Raw genomic sequence first — 19275 nt, 5'->3', positions numbered from 1 at the left:
CAACTACTCGATAACACGATGGAGCTCCTTGAAGCTGCCCTCCCTTCGCCCTCGACCCAACACCTCCCCTTTCCACCAAGAAGGCATCCTCCCGCTCAAGACCTTGGCTCTTGCACATAGAATTGAACCGCTGGATGTGGTCTACATCTTCAGAGGTGGATCCTTTGAAAGTGGGAAGCTTTACATTTACCAGACCCAACACTCTAGAAAAAGGGGTTCCAGGCCAGGAGGGTTGGCTGAGCCTCCAGCATTGTTATCACTCAGCCGAGGGAGAGAGGCGGCCTGGGCATTGTTGATCCTATTTGCCAAAGCCGAGCATTGCTTGGCAAGTTGGTAGTTCGTGGCCTCCTGCCAGGTGCTGAGCCGTGGAAGGAGTTTCTTGTTTCCAGGATGCTCAGCCGCACCCCTTCTCTTAGCGGCCCCTGGACCCCCAGCATCAGGTGGATCTTTACAGAGCAGCGATCCAGAGGAGTGGGCCTTGGCTTCGAGGAGCGTTTTGCAGCTAGCCTTCTGAGGGCCTGGTCGCATCTGAGGCCGTCACTCTTCCAGACTCCTCCGGGCACCGATGAGGAGCGCCTGAGGCAGCCATTGATCTGGAACCCCTTGATTCGACTTCCCAGTGGCCATATGGTTGGATCGCGGTCTCACGTGTCGTGGGGCCAGTTGAGCTCCGGCCCAGCCCAGTCCCTAGACGACTGGATATGTTTTCAGCAGCTGCCTCTAGAGGCTCAGGAGAGGAGACTCAGTGGGATGAGGGGCAGAGAGTTGATGAGACAGGACATTGAGGCGGCCATCCCCCGGGAGTGGCGGACCCCAGTACAGGACCCTCCACCTCCACAGTGGATGGGTGTCTTTACTTGGCATGAGATCCTTCTAGCGGTTTGCGGCACAGCGGAGAGAGTCGCCCCACTCACTTTCGAGGTGGGAGAGGGTGGCCAGCTTCAGAGGACTCGACTAGATTTGGATGGGCTCCAGGGTTGTATTCTTCAGAGGGTGCGGGTGGTCGGCTTTCATCAGAGACAGTGGCATGTAGACCCCTCACCGGCCTCGATAGGGGAGGACTGTTCTTGGAGATTATGGGCTTGGGACAGCAGGCCTCTTATTCGCCTTCAGTGGGATCCAGGTGAGTGGTTTTGGCGAGATCCCTACTTGGCCCCTACCAGCCCAGGCATCCCCTTTTTTCAGTACAGAGCGAGGCTGGGGCGGCGGATTCAGAGGCACAGGATAGCGAGCACCCTAGCGGCGGCCGAGCATTGGCGGCGACAGGGGCTCTCCCATGCCTTTCTTAGGGACTTCTGGCAGCGCCTCTGGGCCAGTTTCCGGCCCCGGAAGGTGACGCTTTTTCTCTGGCTCACAGCGCATAGAGGACTGGCTGTGGGGGCTTGGCTAGCTTTTGGCAGACACCCAGCGTCCTGCCCTCGGTGCGGCCATGCACAGGAGTCGCAGCGGCACTGCTTATGGGATTGCCCACAGGCACAGCAGGTCTGGCAGCGCGCTCTCAGGATGGTTTTTGCAGGCTCTCCAGGTGAGATGCTGGTGACGTGGGGTGCGGTGGCGTGGGCCACGGACAACGGCCCGGCCCTTGGTTATGAGGACGTCCCTGGCAGTGCGACCATCCAGGTCTCTGACAGGGCGATGGCGGTGGTTCCGACGCCAGACTTCTCTTCGGCAGCCCCTCAGGAGGGGGTCGGGCACAGATGGGAGATGATCAGTAGCATGACGGCTTGGCACATATGGAGAGCCCGATGCAGGGAGGCCATTGACCGCCAGGCGACTCCACCGGCGGAGGTCATACAGGCCCTCTGGGTGGACATCATTCACACCTTGAGAGGACACTGGGGGAAACTCCAGGGCGACTCGGATCGCATGAGAGGGCGCCGCAAGGCTTTCCTCCGCACTTGGCAGCCTGGCCCTTTCCTCACCGCGAGGGGCGAGGATGTCACTTGGCACTACAGGCCTCCAGTCTGGCTTTTCTCACCTCCCATATGTACTACTAGGTAGCCCCCCCCAGAGAGCGGCCAGCCACGGGGGTGGAGCTCAGGAGTTCACTGTGTTTTTATCCCTCCTTGCGAGGTGAGCTTTGTAGCCCTATGGCGTTTTCTCATTAACTAATAGAAGGATCTTTTTTCCCGGAAAAAAAAAAAAAAAAAGATTGGCCACCATAGGGAAGGGTGGAAGGGGGTCCCTTGGAGGTACGTAATTGAATCTCTTCCGGCTATAGCAGCGTATTGAGAGGGGACTCTTGGCTAGGCTGACTGGACTAGCATGAGAGTGTGTATTGGGCATACAGAGGACTAACAAGACTCAAGTTGCAAGTGCCCCACTGGGCGTGCCAAATTTTTAGTGTACATGTAGCAGGGTTGGTTGCCCGGCACACTAAAGTGGTGGTTCTCCTCTGGACAGAATGTCTGGAGTCCTCAATACGCACGACACACTGTATACATAAACAGATTAAGACATATTAGAATATAAGCATAACACAATGACAAGAATACTGTAAACATTACTTGCATTACTCCCAAGAAGCTGTTACATGCCCTTCACTGTACCATGATACCCAACAGTGGACAGAGTGAGTAGGACAACACATAGGACAGAATAACAAGTGACTACAGGACTTTGTGAGGCGGTGGAGTCGGTGGAGTTGGTGGCATCCCCAGAGCAGCTCTCAGTGCCACATCCTCATCGAGCTTGCTGCATCGTTCGGGGTCTCGAGAACCTCTCGGCGGATCTTCGCATCTACTCGGCATATCTCACTGATTATATTTTTGAGCTATCTAGGGATCTCTGCCGTCAGCAGGATCACACCCGTCACACTGCAGATACCATGGTAGCTCTTCTCTGGACAGTATGTCTGGAGTTTTCAACGCTCATAGTGCAGCACATGTATGAATAGACAAAATGGGGCGGAACATAAGTGACAGATTGGCAAGAGTGACAAGAATATTGCACAACACTTGTACTACTCCAAGACACTGTTACATGCCCTTCAATGTACCATGCACACCCAGTAGTGGTCACAATGAATAGGACGACACATAGGCTCAAATTGATGACAAGTGACTACAACACCCAATGTTAAGGAAAGGATGTAGTATGAAGGATGGAGCATTAAGGATGTCCCCCTGAGGGACCATATAAGCATTCGTGCAAGATGTGGTAGAGTCGGTGGAGTCGATGGCATCTCCTATCTCTGGTAGATGCCATCGGAATGGCGGCCTTTGGTGGAATCTCCTATCACATGCTGCTGTCGATAGCCTCCGTACATTAAGTGCTCCAAATATGCCTTGCTGTCAAGCTCCCAACAATCTCCAACCTTAGTCTACTGTCAAATGATGCACTGTAAAGGGAGAATCAGGAAGATCTGCTAAGGTTGCAGTATGGGCTGTTCCACAATAGCATGCAGGATATAACCTGTCATATTATTTGTGGGATACCCTAGTGCTTATCGTAGTGGAAATTTGCAATGAGCCACAATCAGCAACGCTCCGAAGATGGTTCGCAATACGTACTTCTTGAACTTTGAGTTCTTGGTACTCATCATTTACTACTAGTGAGTCCCTGCTTCCTCATAAAGTGGTTACCATGTAACTGCTGCAGAGTAGACAGACTGTTTTTGTATGACAAAGTTAATCATGTTTCCAGTACATGCTACTGCTTTTGGCAACAGGGGAGAAATGGCATTGATGTCATGCTTAGGACCTCAGACATCACATTAACAATTATAGTGCTCTTTTTTATCCCTTTACAGGAGAGTCTGCACAATCATCCAGTCCATGTGGTAACTCATGACAAAAAGGTTCACACTGATGTCAGTGGCAAAAGCATTGATGTTGGAACTGGGAAGGTGGAGGATACTGTGGTTGAGGTTTCCAAAAGCGAAACACAGGGGGTTTTAAAAAGTGAATTGCAGGTGGTGAAGAAACCACTTTGGAGAAATTCAGGGATGCTGGCTGCAATTTGTGTGTACTGTATTTGGGGACTACATTCTATGGCATACTCAGAGGTGAGCTCTCTCTGTGAATGTGCTCTTTGCAGTTCTCATCTTCTTACTGAGAAAACTTCTTCTAATATTGAAAGACCATTTAATATCTGCAGATCTTTTCTTTATGGGCTGTTAGCCCTGAGATGTATGGCGGACTAGGTTTTACAACGTCCGAAGTGGGTGATGTGCTTGCTGTGACTGGTAAGACGGCTTGTGTGTGGACACAAAACGTAACTGGGAATCAGGATGAAGAGTTTGGCCACAAAGTGCTGGCCTTATCTGCTTGATTGTCTGGTCTGTTTTTTCTCCTTTTTTTAGGTGTGTGTGCACCCGCATGGCATGCACATGGCTGTGCGTGCGTGTGTGCATTGCATCATGCCTTTCTCAAAGTTTGTTGGTGTTTTGCAAGGAGCTGCGCTCCTCCTGTTTCAGCTTTTTATATTTCCTCGATTAGCGAAAAAATTTGGAGCTATTCAAATAGTTCAGGTGCCAGCGGTAAGAGCCAATATGTTGATGAGTGTGATAATCTATATGATGTGTCTTGCACCACATGCTTTTAAGATGATGAGACCTTTTTTCAATAGATTTTATTGATGACAATTTATTTTATTTTTCCAGAAAAAAGACTTCTATTAAGTAAAATAAAATCATACAGAGGGAGATCTCAAACCAACAGGTAGGGAGATCCAACAGATTGGGGGCACTATGCTGCCATAAAAGCCCCGTAGGAGTGGAGGAGAAGAAACTACCATGGTTCCACTCTGTCATAAATCTGCTGCATGTCATAAACATGAATACCCTCGAAGGCCTTTGAGCATCTAATCATCCAGATATGCCATGCCATGATACTAGTAATAATCTCCCAGGTGGTGTCAATACTCAGTGGCGGTGGTGTGTATCGTAACTCGGGGATATCCTGAAGCGAACATCTCGGACAAGTATAACAGTATTTGCTCCCGTGCCTTCAAAAAGAAGCTGTGGGCCACACTGAGTCAACCATGCAATATCACCCCTAAGTATAGATAGGATCACTCCTCAATCTGCCCAAGAGCTAGATACCCAGATCCTCTGTGCTCCTCTGCACTCCCATAAGCAATGATACACCGTCTTGGATGGAGCTGGGCATCTAGGACGAGATGTCCACACCAAAATTAGATCTCCGCTGGTTGGTGGGCACAGGTCTGTCCAAGCATGAGCATCTTGGCGTTACGTGCAGTGTAGCTGAAGAAAGGTATGCTGCTCATGGAGTTGTCACATCAGTCCATTCCCACTCACCAGGGTCCCAATGTAGATATCTGATAGGGCATCCACCATATAGCCATAGGCACCATGAAGCATGAACAAACCATTAATGGGGAAGGGTCAGTTACCAATGCTTCCAGAGCAACCCACTACTCTCGCTGGGTAGATCACAGAGCCAGGTGTGATCACTTGTACAATACACCCCTCCATCTGCCATCTAGACTGAATGGAATAGAAGGCGACACCCTCTTCCTCCTCTGGCTTTGGGAATCCCAACACCTAAAGGGGCATGCATGTCCCAGAAAAAACCCCAAACCACAAGTCATGATACTCATCTAAAAATGTACCAGTGATCAAGTGGATAGGTATACTGTGCTATCCATCAGTGACTCCCTGTGGGTAGATGCCTCCTTCTGATCGTCTGGAAGACACTTAAAATTCTTCTAGTCGCTGTGCATCTCTGCTGGCCTGGCCACTGCATATACCCTGCTGCCAAGATCATCTCTGATAAGGTCATTCCACATAATGGGCTGCCTATCAACCTCATGTACTGAGCTTGGGGGTCTAACATAAAAATATCCACATACAACTCTAAGCCTGGATGATGGAAGAAACCAGTGGGGAGGATGGGTGGTGGTAATCTGCTGCCTCAGAGAAAATAGAACGTGTGTCGTGTGGCGTGCCTCCATTCATCACCGCTCTCAGCAGGGACACATCTAAGAACATGGTTGATGACAATTTATGCTTGTGGATGGCATGATCTTGCCTTAGTATCTCATTTATCAATGCTATTCTCATTTGTCTTTTTTCTTGGACTTAAATATATCAGGTCTTGACTATGGGTCTGATTGCAACGTATCCATTAATAGCAAGGCTTACTGGGATTACACTCTGGGCAGTGCTGATTTCTGCAGCTGTTGTCAAAAATCTATTGTCTGTACGTATTCTCTCTCTCTCTCTCTCTCTCACACACACACACACACACACACACACACACACACACGCACGCACGTGTGTGTGTGCACACGCGCGCGCACGCACATGTGTGTGCACACATGTGAAGCCATGCAGATCAGTTATCCTCCATTATCAAATTTGGCTTGATAGCTTGTAATGACCACCAAGTCCAATGTAATGCCATTTTGCTCCATGAAGCATGCCATTTGTATTCTATATACCAGTTTAAGTCATGGTGGAATGGTTGCTATGTTAACCACAAATTCATATCATGCATTAAATCTCTCAGGATCCTTGTCCACAAGATGCTCACCACCACAGACTAGAGTGTTGAAAGCCTGTATCTTGGTCTCTCTGTAACCCACCATGATATTTCTGTACTTACTTGGCTGCTGGATGGCTAGGAGTGATAAAAAGCAGTGACAAGAAACATAGGAATGCACATCAAATAAGCCCTATGACCACTATACCATCATGTCCTATAGAGGATGTGCTTGTAGGATCCCCATATATCCACACCTATTGGGTCACATTAGAGGCAGCCATTTGGGAGATTGAGACCAAATGCCCAAACTATGGATGTAACGCTGGTAGATAGAGGGATAAATGGCGAAATTTCCATTTTCTGAAATAAAGGAGATCATAGCATGCACTCATCATTTGCAAATGTACCCCTGTTGAAGGATTCGTATGGCTGTTTGTTTTCCAAGAAAAGTACTTCTTAACATGCATTTATATTTTGATTTTCTGCTTGATATTAGGGCATGTCTCTAATAACTTCTTTACTGAATGCAGATAAGTGTTCTGACTGGGACATTTATGTTGGTTAACAACTCTGTGGTAAGGATCTTTTTTTCAAAAGCTTTAGATTTGTTGTTTCTATGATATTTTTGTGCCCTTGGCCTGTTTGGCGTTTACTACTCGGTTGAATTCGCTACCAAACTGGGATCTAGGTGATCAAATACATAGCCTGTAATAGAGATTCAGATGTCATATGCTTCTTTTAGAAGTGAATATATACAAGTTTCCATTGTAAAATTGACATAAAAGTGTAGAAGTGTCACCCATGGCATTGGTCCAGGTCCACCCTTACCCCCTGGAATACTCACCTGGGGGCAGGATTTCATATGTTTTACAAAGAGATTTATTGAGGTGGATGTGGTTCCCTTCAGTTTCGACTAAGAGTCACTTGACTTGCTCTTTCCCAGAAAATGTTTAGCTCAAGCTTGTCTGACTGAATTGAGAATTCTCAATAGAATTGGACCAAAATGCCATAGGGAAATATTGGGCAAAATATGGGCACCCTTTACTCACCTTATTTCCTCAAAAAGCGATTGTTTCCTTTAGGGCATCCATATGCATACTCACATTCCTCCTCTGCATGCAGTGTCCATCATAACGCGTGCCCACACAACATGAACTTTGAAAATTAAAGTTTAGAAGTAAAGTTGCTTCTTTCCAGAAGCTTGTAGAAGCTTCACCATACACTTGCTTAAAGGGCATTTACAGTCTTACATTGCCCTTTCCGATCTAAAGAAAAGGCTTGCTTTTATGTTAACTTCTTTTGTCTTTACAGAAAGTGTTCACTGCTTTAGAGCTTGATATTGAGAGCTTCCTCACAGGCAAGTGCTGAACGAGGAACTGTAAATGGACTTTCGACAAGCTTTATGTCACTTTTTAAAGCTATTGGGCCTGCAAGCGCAGGAGCAATGTAGGTAAAATTGTGGGAGTTTGCATTTGCTGTGTAATAATTATTTTGTGGTCGGTAGTTATTTCGTTGCTCATGCTAACTTCCTCTTTATGAGAAGGCATGCAAAAAGAATTGGAATTGTATGAGTAGAAGGATGTGAAGGTAAACCTCGGCCCAGACCAAGGTCATCATCTTCCATATACGTCTAGGGTGGGAATGGATATGGATAACTTCACACAGAGGAAACCAATTGAGATGGCCGAATTCTACAAACAAACAAATTGAGATGTACACACCTAGGGACGGTCTTGACATAAAGGAAACAGTTTCTTTGCATGGTTCGGGGGAGAAATTTTGGAGGGGGCCATTTTGAGCATTTAGAGAATTTACTATTTGCTTCCATGTGCATGGGGTTCCTTTCTTTTGGCCTGACCATGAACAAAAGGGACCTGCCAAGATGATAGAGAGGATGGTCCCCATGTTCACAAGGAGAAAATCCCTGTATACAGGATTTGGGCTGGAGCATCCAAATGGATGTCTTATATGCATGGATTAGGCCACAATCTTTCCTCCATGAACAGTATCCTAGGAGGTGGAATGAGAAGAGATTTACTGAGGGAAATTTCTACCCACTTGAGACACTCCAAGAACGCCCACTAGAATGATGTGCCTCAGTTGATAGAAAATCAGGTACAAGTCCACTACCAAGCAGACAGGCAGCTACGATCCTTTCGTGTCTCCTCTCGATGCAGAGAAACCTATTCCAGAGTCTCGTGAAGGGAGGCTATGTGGTTTCACGTAGGAGGTTTCCTTGACTCATGCACATGCTTAGGTCTCCAATAGTTCTCTCTCTCTCTCTCTCTTTTTCTTCCTCTTTCTTTTCTTCTCCATGTTCCATAGCAAGTGTTGGAGTCAATGTTCAGGAAAGGTGTGGCTCAAATTCACCTTCCGCCGATTGAAATTCAAAATAGTCAGCCAGATACTCAGTGTATTTGCGGTATTTGGAGTGACATCGTTCATACTCTTTTGGCCACCTGGGCTTGTATACAGGGATCTTCTAGATCTGCACAAACAAAATGCAGCAGATTTTTCCAATGAGGTGATACCCTAAGTGGTGAAGGTGTTTGCCTAGGACCAAGAGGTTTTGGGTTCAAAACCCCACAAGGTGCTTCCTCGGCGGTATCACCTATGAGCGGATAAAATGTGCCTATGGGCGGTGAAAAATGGTAACCGGGGGATGATCTTGGGCCTACGGCTAGTTGGAAAAAAAAAGCGTAGCAGATTTATGAGAGTGGAACCATGGTATTTTTTCCTCCACTCTTACGGGGCTTTTATGGCAGCCTAGTGCCCCCGCGATTGGTTGAGACCTTCCTACCTTTTGGTTTGAGATCTCCCTTTGTATGGTTTTATTTTACTTAGTAAGTCTTTTTTGGGGAAAAAAAAAACAAAATAGTCAATTGGCATCTTCCCTAATAGGAAATGAACTGGTTGATAGAAGTGTAAAATTTTAAAAAAGTATGACTATTTTCCTCATATTTCCGGCTTGGTGAAAAATGAAGAGGAAATCTGTATGTTTCCTAAAAAAAGGTTTCCTGAACACTGGTTGGAGTCCTATTGACATCTTGAAATTGGATTACAGATTCTCTTGGGCTCAGGAAAGAATGGATGCATCCTTTCTTCCAGGTTTGTTTATAAATTCTCTTTCACCTTTTGTGCCCACTACTGTTGTAGTGCAATGTGAACCTAGATGGAGGCATTGTTTTGCAAGCATGTGGGATATGTTTTGGTCACCCTCATAGCTCCCCATGCTTTTTCTTTGTGTTACAGGCATGTGGATGGTGTTTTCAATTTTGAGTGCCCTCTCCTTTATCACTCTTGTGGCCACTTTTGAAGCATTACTACCACACTCTCTCAACAACCCCCTACCTGAAGGATGATAAATCATTTTCCAAGCCTAATTTTTACAGGTAAACAAAGATTTTTGATAATATTACCAGTATTTGTCAATTCTCATTGTTGGAATGGCAGACACTCAAGGGTGTTTGGCATGGCCTTTTTGTAAGTAAAGGACATAAGATTGTAATCACAAACACAAACACAAACATATACTTGGATGGCATAGAAAATTTAATACCAAAATATCTTCAAAAGCTAAATGCTTTGAATATGCACTTAATATGCATGGCTCAGCTAGTCTTTAGAGGCCCTTATGCTCAAGTGGGTGAGATCTCTCCTTTTCACTATTGCCCTAACATGGTGGCATTAACCTTGAGAGTCTTGTGCCCTCTAGTGATTAAGGAAAGTTGGGGGCAGGTGCATATAGATATAAGGTCACATGAAAGTTGTGATTGAAGGTGAAGAGTTAATAAGTATGTATACTTGATGTTTGTTTGGTGTTTTTGTGTATGCTAATGACTACTCAACCTCCTATCATGTGTGAGTCTTTCAAACTGCACACACATCCTTTTTGGTGCTTGAGGGAGGCTGCACTTGAGAGAAGATTAGAAGTGGGTGGCCGTTTGGGTTTGGGAAAGAAAAGAAATGCTTAATGTTTTTTTTTTGGTTGATTTTTCTTTTTTCTTTTGGCTTCTTGCCCTCCTAGTGCAATGCAATGCATGAACAAGAAAAATGTGACTTTCAACACTTCAATCCACGAGTTTTTAGAGTGTCCTAATCACCTAGGCCAAAAAAATATCTCAACTAAATGCAATGAAATCCAATCCTTTTGGGCAAGGAAACTATGTAAACGGTCAAGAAAACTTTCTTCCCTTCCAAAACGTGTAAATTGAATATCTTGAAACCTAGTGTAAAACCAGAAAAAACAGCATATCACACACACTCAAGGCTTCAATACCTTGTAAGGAGTGGGACCTCCTAACAATCAACATCAAGCAGTATTGGGTGGTCCCAATAGCTTGGATTAGATTAGATTTGGAGCTAAGCCCTAAGTCTAGTCCTTGGCAACGACACCATCAAATGTGTTTATGCAAGCCTATGCTACCATTCCCAACCAAGGAGACATCCATAAAGTAATGCAAGCAAAAGAGTAGAGAGGAGAGCGAAGAAAGCTCACATGTATTCTATTGCAAGGGGAATGATTGTGTATTGCTTAATATCAAAATTATCTTATATACATGTGACTAGTGATTGCACTTGGTTGGCCATTGACTGAAAAATATTTAATGGCAACTATTTTAGCGTAAAAGAAGTATATACATGGAGTCTAAGACTTTCTCTATTTATTAGCATTAGCATAGTAGTAAGGCCACTTTGGCACCGCTGTCGGGGAGCGCCAATTCGGTTCTTGTCGAATTCGAATCCTATAGAGTCTCCATTGTTCAGTGCTAAGTAAGTAACTATGGTATTTGGTTTTGGTTGGTTTGATATGTTTTGTGTTGTTTTTGTTTTGATTTTGTGCATAGCTTAGCTTGTGGTTGGAAGTAGGATTATCAAGAGTTTAAGAACGAAAAAACTAGAGATTCGAGTGCAAGAGAGTTTTTGCTTAAACCTAGTGTTTTTGTTAATTTTTATTAATCATGTTTGTTGTTAGATTTGTGTACATAGGTAGCTTAAGAATGTAAGATAGAACTTTAATCAATAAAAAATACATAAAATCATAAATAATTTCTTAATTTGTTAAATTATGACTAATCTATTATTTAATATGATTAGGGAGCTAAAAGAGTAAAAAAAATAAAAAATTAAGCTTAATTGCTTACAATTAGACTTATTGGAGTGGCATTACTTGACTTGACTTAAATTCATGCTTAGACCACTCCCATTAGGTCACAATTAATGAGAATCAGCACTAATTAGGTCTCGTTTGTTTAATTTTTTTTAGTGGATTAATTAGACTTAATTAGAAAGATTGATTGGGGATGATCACATCATTAGATTAGTCTATCTATCAAATCTTTATCTCAAAACTCTTCATCATTAGAGAGTAATTAGAGAGTAAAGAAGAGGATTAAAGGATGATTAATAATGAGATTAGAGAAAATTAATTTTTAGTTAAGTTAGTGTCTTTAGATTAGTTGAAAACCACTCATCTAGAGTTAACCTTTAACTTTAATCTCTTTCCACGCATTTGTCATTAATGAAGGAATCTTAGTTGTCACTCACTCATCAATTTAAATCTCCACTCAATCCAAATTCAAAATCGTGTGGTAGACGTATATACTTAGCCATGGATGTTTACACCTAAGTCAAGGCCACCATCGTTCACTCCTAAGCTCTCGTCCATTCACTCTTAAGCGTACGCGTGTACGCTCTTGGGAAAGAAAAATAAAAAAAAAATCTTTAAAAAAAACTTGGACACGGCCGTTTATATCTAAGCTACGGTCATTCACTCTTAAACCCATAGTTGTTCACTCCTAAGAGCATGAACGTACGCTCTCGAGAATGTTTTTCTCAAAATTTTTAAATTTTTAGAGGTGCTTAAGGTCTATCTCCTCGACTAACTAGGGTGGTTTTTACACACACGAAACACCTAAAAAGATAGTTTTTCACCTTAAGGATACATTTAAAAGAGAGTCAAAACTCCTCTTTTAGATCTGTACGCGAATTGATGAAGCTTTTTGAAGCCTCAACGCACACCATGGACACCTTTCGGTCATGGTTACATGTCCCAAGTGCTCCCATTCCATTGGATGGCACCTCGGCCAATTGTACATTCACATGTGGCCACCATACCAAACACGTTTGGCCGTGAGGGGGAAACGATTTATGAAGAGCTCTCATCTATCCTCAACCTTTGATCAAGCCTGAAAATGGGCGATCTTTCGCGATGACTATATCCGAGAAAGCCATTCCATGCAATTGGCCACCAAGCCAATGACAACCCAAAGCTCATTTGTCACATTACCCTTATCTCCTCTCGGGAACCATGCATTATGAGTGGCACTCCCCCAACCAACCACTCACACATAGCGCCACCGCGACCTTCTACAATGCCCATCTTTTCATTGCAATCGTTGCCTCTCAAGGTAAACCCCATTGATTATGGAAAGATCCAAACCTGGTCCATTGCTAAGCCAATGGAGCCTATGCACTCCGACACCCCTGAGGCACTTATAATACATCATCTTCCTTTGCTTGTGGCTGACATGGACCCTAAACCAATTGTGTATATAGCATAGGTGCACCTATAGGAAAACCACTTCTTCAGTGTTTCCTCTGCCAGCAGAGACCCCATAGAGTGGCTGAATGCCCTCAGAAGAAAAGCCTACCATTGACACCACAATGTCACGGCTATGGAATCGACCATTACTTCAAGGATTGTCCTTTGCAACAATTAGTTTCTCACTCCATAGTCGAAGGCATGCCATCCCTCAATGTGTTAAGTGTTCAACATGGGAAGATATCCATTGTTCCATTGAATGTCCTCATATGGATGCAGGTCAAACTCAAGAAAGCCAATAACCAAATCAGTCCCACACCTTAGCTATTGAATGTGCCACATCCAAAAAGAAACAACGCTCTAAGCACATTGGCAACGGTGAAGATCGGGTGACCATCCGAAGTGGCTTAACAAAGACCACATCTCCTCCTTTGGAAGTGATGATAGTGCTACAATGTTCCTCCCACATGCATCCCCGAGGAATCGAGCCGAATTACCAAAAAAATTGGCCGCGTATCCTAATCCCATTGGGGAGAAGCAATGTCTTCAATAGGCCCAAGCATTGGTACGAGACTACCAGGCTCAACTCGAAGATCCGCCAGTACACGTGTCCTATCCATCGATACCCGAGGACACGCAATCCCCCATCGAACCATTTACACGATGTTCGAGAGAAGAACCTGAACTTCCATAGCAGGTGTACAGAAGGAGCCCGAGATTATGCTTGAGGCTGAGGAAGATTTGTTTGCCAACATGACGTTGACAAACGAAGATCTTGTCCCACTTGTGCCTCCTAATCCTCCATTGCCTATTCCACAGGAGGCCAAGACCGAATCCCACGTTGACATCGAAGAACTCTGCGGACAGTGACACAGGGTCCGATGAAGACTTCCAAGGTGCCCACACACAATTTGTTGAGGTATTTTACCCTCCTATGGCACCCAAGTCTCGACCTCAATACATAAGGACCAAATTGAACTTCCATATACGGTTTTCAGTCCAACCTTTGAACTAGGCCCTGACCATGAGAAAGATTCTCATTAATGCGACCTTGTCGCCTATCAACCTTTCTTTCCTCCCAAATCCAAATGCTCATTGGAACCTTGTCAAAAGTAAATCTGAATTTATGGAATGACCTCAAGGATTGGATGGAATGAAAACTACAGGCTTCCGTTAGAGGAGAGGGATAACTCAAATTCCTCGGATGAATCTGGGTGCTATCATCTTGAAATAGTCCATGAGCAAAACCCACGACCCAAAGGCACACCGACAATTCCAGTAAATGCGTTGGGTCACTACTTTAAAAGTGATGAAACAAACACAACCCTACCTATTTCTTACGACAGACATGCGATCCGAGTCATCCTGGACAAGAGTGCTAGCATAAGTATCCTCACAAGAACGTGCTGGGAAAACTGGGGACAACCACCACTTGATCCCACCAAATTGATGATATAGCTTGCGAATGGGACACCTTGGCCTAGTGAAGGACCTCAAGATTAAAGTTAGTGACATGACCTTCAAACACATAGTTGCAGTCACGGGCTTTCGGCACGATGGCTATGACAGCATCTTGGGAAGACACCCGATTGACTGCGACACAAATCATGTCTACCTCCATAAATGGGATCGAACGCTCAAAGTGAATTTAAATACATGGAAGACAATTCCCAGAACAGTTTCTTGAAGCTCATAAGAGTCTAGAATGGCATTGATTTTGAATTTCTAGAGTGTAGTTTGTCCCATCACGCTTGTCTTCCGTGAAGGCAGGTGGACGAATGCACAAGACTGGTGCAAAAGCAACATAGATAAAAAAGAAAGACTAAACTTTATGCACTATTCCTGCTAATAAAAGCACTTAAAAGCCCTAAAAATGCTCCCATGTATTGAGCTTCAGAGGATAGACAAGAAGATCTTGGTTAGTTGGCCAAACCATAAAGAAAATCCTTGTAACCAACAGCAAAAAGAAAGACTAAACTTTATGCACTATTCCTGCTAAAAGCACTTAAAAGCCCTAAAAATGCTCCCATGTATTGAGCTTCAGAGGATAGACAAGAAGATCTTGGTTAGTTGGCCAAACCATAAAGAAAATCCTTGTAACTATGTTTTGGGCACCCCGGGTCACTTGCTCTCGGGTAACCTAGTGGGAAAAAGCTTGTAACTATAAAAGCCAATTTCTCTTGTTTGCAACTCATCCTCCCATTTATGCAATAGAAGTGGAGTTTTCTCTCTCCCTCTCTATTGCAACTCTAATCTAGCATGTGGTATGCTTAGGCTTAGGGTTTGGGTGTGATTAGTGCTAATCACTTGTTCTCTCTTGCTTCCCTCTTGTGTCTTCTCTCTCCCTCTTGCTTGAGTTATTAGGCTATCACGGCAATTGTCTTTCATAGAGATCCTACACGATCTTCGCAAGAGAGATTGCACCACCCGTAGGATTAGCAACCGCCTTGGTGTGACAATGAGTACGGGAGGATAGTGATGATGGGTGGCTATGGCGGAGCTCTTGAGCATAGCTCGATCTTGGCGGATCATCAACTTTCCACGACACGTTAGGGTGAGCTTAATAGTCCCAAATGGTAAATAGAGAGGTATGACCCGGATTAATAAAGTATTCACCCCCCCTAGATCTCCTTGATTTTAAGAATTTCCAACTTTGCAACTTTTTAAATCTTGGAAAGGGGTTCTTCGTCTCCCTAAATGGTGTGGCTCACTAATGGGTCTTCATGTTTGATGGCCTTGAAATTTTCTCCCCTCCTCTCTCCTTTAGATGAGTACAAAACTACCACAAAGCTAAACACTAAAATTATATCTGGGCTGGAGGGAGGCTCAACAATTGAAGGTTGTACATGGCCCTCTAAAAGGTTCTGTGTACAAGGCATTAATAAGTAATACATCACTCAACACCATTTAGAGCACATTAAAGTACAGACTCTGATTTATCACGACAGCATAATGATTGCACAAACATCAAGAAAGACATAATAGATACTGATCAAAGACATAACAGAACTTCTCCTTCATTAGCGATCAGAATCAACGTTCCATCCTTCTAATCCCTAGATGCAACTGTAAGGGTAATAACTACTCGGTTCAGATCCCAAAGGGTACATCCACACGTAACTAACCCCCAAGCCCTTTGACTAAGGTCTAAGAATTACATAAGAAAGCCCTAACACTTGGCACAGCCTGGTGGCTAAATTTTTCCCAAAAATTCGACTTGAACCCATCAATCCCTGATCAGCAAAATCTGATTTCTGCAGTAGATCTCTGATCATATAAAGAGAGTGTCTAGAACAAAATAAAATTTCCCTAAAAAGAAAATGCCTAGTGTTTGTCTGTTTTTATTTTTTTATTTATTTTCACTAGTGTTGAAAAACACTGTGGAAACATTCCGAGCATCACTATGCCTGACCCAATTGGTCAGACTGAATCTCTAAGACCTGCTCCTGCTGTGCTTCCACGTCCATTTGAACCTCCTTTGCAATGTTGATCACCGTCTTAGGGTCTTCATGATTTGGTAAAGCTTTATCCATACCCATCAACAAGCTCACGTGCTCATCAGAGCTCTTTGTCTGAACAGCTCCAGATGTTTGTCCTTCAGCAGCACCTGCTCCTCCTTCCTGTGTCTGAAAAAGGGCTCTAATCTTCTTCATCTTCAACTTAACAAGCTTAAAAGGATTAGAACTTGGACTTTCTATCCCCATCATATGAGACTCCTCTGGTCTGATTGTGCTTTTCAGAGCAAAACCACTCGGCGTCTTATATTCTAGCATATCCTCTGGTTCATCCACCTTGCTCTGAAATTTGGACTTTTCAGCTACAAGCTGTACCACCTCAGCTTCCAGTTGAGCAATGCACTTCAAATTCACCTCTTGCTCCATTGTGTTCACAACGCCTTTGAGGTTCTGATATGGCTTGAAAACAAACTGCCCAATTCTTTCTCTGATCTCTTTCCATATCACTGATCCCTGTTGGATCATTTCTGATTTGATTCTCCCCACATCTGCTTCAGAGACCAGAACACCTCCCACAGACAGTTCTTCATGCTCACTTAATATTTGCTCCTTCATCTGTTCTAAGGGTTCCAATCTATTTAGAAGCATCCTATTCTCTATTTCAAGCTCCACTTGTCTTTCAAGAAATCTTTGCATCTCTGACTCTACACTATCCTTCAAAGATGTTGTCCATTCTTCAAACAACTTCAGAGACAATCTATTCTTAACCAACTGACTAGTCTGTTCAGAGATCTCCTCAGCTGAAGAAACTTTCAACTCAGCCATGTCAGCATTCAGAGCTTTAATCTGATTCTGCAACATTTCAACTTCTTGATCTTTTTCTACAAACATTTGTCTAAATTAATCATTAGCCTTCTGCAAAACTGCTCTTCCACATAAGCTCGATTTTGATATTCCCTAATCTTTTCAACTTGCTGCAGACAGAACTGCCTCAGAACTACAAGAGTATCTCCCACATTTTCTGTAGTGACAATCCAAGACTGCTCTGAACCAGATTTAATTGCCACAATGGAGTCACCTTCGAAGGCATCCCTTGCATCTTCAATAGATCATATCTTTTACTGCCTCCTGCCACATGTTCCTTTTCACTCAACTGCATCTTCTTTGCCAACTTGGTTTGCGAGAGATTGCCCTATCCCAGAGACTTTTGTCCCTAAAAATGGTTCATCATCATCATCTATCCCAGACTGCAACACAGAAGTTGTAGCCTCTTCCAAACTATATCCTGCCTCCAAGAGACACCCTACTGTTTTCTGCTCCTCCTCTGTCAACTATCTATCCCTAAGTTTCCTCTTCAGAGTCAGAGCTACTGTATGTGAAGAAAGTCTAGGGTCCACACGCTTTGCAGGTATAACTGTTTGAAAAGAGTCATAATCAAATAAGGCCTTAAGGAAAGGGCCTAGCCTGCTCTTACTAACTGCTCTCCTTTTATCCTTCTCTCCCACTTCAATCATAATCCTCTGATGTACCACAGTGGCCCAATCCACATCCACTCCTGCCTCTGCTGCTACTGCAGCTAAAGGAGTATAAGATTCCTTTGACATATAATCAACCTTTTGGAGTAAAAGAACACGCTCCATAAACCATCGCAATTGCTGCTTCCTGGCGGCTTCATCTATCTTCAAATGATAATAATGCTTGGAGCCCACAGGATTCCCAAATTCTCTCTCCATATCCTCATTAGAAACTAAATTCAAAGCTTCCAAACCTGGGTTAAAAGGTAATTCAAATACCTAAGAAATCAGAGCTGGGGTTACCCTTGTACCTCCTTTGAGTACTCCCTCTGTCTTTCTCAGCAAAGCTAGCTGTGTGGGAGCATATATATTGTCTTGCCACTCAGCCCAGGCTAACTTTGCATACCCGATCAACCCAATTGAAGTAAGCCACTGAACGTTTGCGTTACTCTCCAAATCCATGCTGTACTTGAAAGGTGCAAAGTTCTCCATCAGGCTACCCACAGCAGTAGAAATATCCTTCATAGAAGTCTCCTCCTGTTGCTCCGTCTCTTCAGAATCCGAGCTAAAACACTGCTCCACTTCTTTGCTTGGCGCTGAATGCTCTCGCAGGGACCATCGAACTGATGTGGTCTCTGCCTTAGGTCGCCCTTGCTGCATAGCCTGTTTACCCTTCACCATGGCTAACCTCTGCCTAATAGTATTCAGAGCAAGAAGGTCCGGCCTAGTGGTAGAACTACGGGGCATGTGAGCAGGGAAATAAGGAGAACAAAGAGAAGAAGAATTAGGTACACAGTACACAACACAATGAGGCTTCTGGAATGGATGCCTTTGAAACGCAGATGTCACCTCTCGCAATCTCCCCTTCCATACACTGCTAGAACGGGCTGGATGAATTCGTGCATGCCGTCCCCTCACTGGTGCAGGTTTATAGGGATTCTCATGCATCACGTCGACCATTACCGCAAATAATGTCGGACAAAAAGTTAAATCAAGCCAATTGACAGCCGACTCGTACAATCCAAGCGGACTCTGATCCACACACAAGCTCTGAATTTCCTCTGTTCTCTGATCTTTTACTCTGCCCTGATCTGAACATGTACTCTGAACTACAGGGGGAGTGCCCACAAATGGCTTAAGTCTAAACCCATTCACCGCCTTTGGTACCAATGTTCCAAAGGCATCTGAAAGCATAAAGGTTCCTTGCCCTAAGTCTTTTTCAATTCTGTAGGGTCCAATGTACCTGAGCCTCAACTTCCCTGGGTGTGGCCCTAACTTGGAATTGTAAAGCATGACCCAATCTCCCACTTTGA

At 44.2% G+C, this 19275-nt stretch overlaps 1 protein-coding gene across 13 annotated transcripts in view; it reads left to right on the top strand.

The window, feature by feature from the left end:
- Positions 1–10030, top strand: part of LOC147615222 (putative peptide/nitrate transporter At3g43790) — a 36112-nt gene extending 26082 nt beyond the window's left edge. For 8 of the 13 annotated variants that reach the window (XM_086779254.1, XM_086779255.1, XM_086779265.1 and 5 more), the window contains 8 exons: positions 3752–4006; positions 4099–4186; positions 4395–4480; positions 6057–6164; positions 6980–7024; positions 7807–7895; positions 9514–9557; positions 9702–10030. In XM_086779254.1, coding sequence (XP_086635380.1) covers positions 3752–4006; positions 4099–4186; positions 4395–4480; positions 6057–6164; positions 6980–7024; positions 7807–7895; positions 9514–9557; positions 9702–9811 — 825 coding nt within the window. In that variant the 3' untranslated portion in view covers positions 9812–10030. Of the gene's footprint in view, positions 1–3751; positions 4007–4098; positions 4187–4394; positions 4481–6056; positions 6165–6979; positions 7025–7760; positions 7900–9513; positions 9558–9701 lie in introns of those variants that run through there. The other 5 variants (XR_015262778.1, XM_086779257.1, XR_015262779.1 and 2 more) reach the window with 5 other exon arrangements.
- The last annotated feature ends 9245 nt before the right edge of the window (positions 10031–19275 follow it).

Source organism: Cibotium barometz, chromosome 40 (genome assembly GCF_041138505.1).
Source record: "Cibotium barometz isolate CiBa-2024 chromosome 40, ASM4113850v1, whole genome shotgun sequence".
NCBI lineage: Eukaryota > Viridiplantae > Streptophyta > Polypodiopsida > Cyatheales > Cibotiaceae > Cibotium > Cibotium barometz.
The sequence above is the reverse complement of the archived record's forward strand: the minus strand, read 5'-3'. Positions and strand labels throughout refer to the sequence as shown.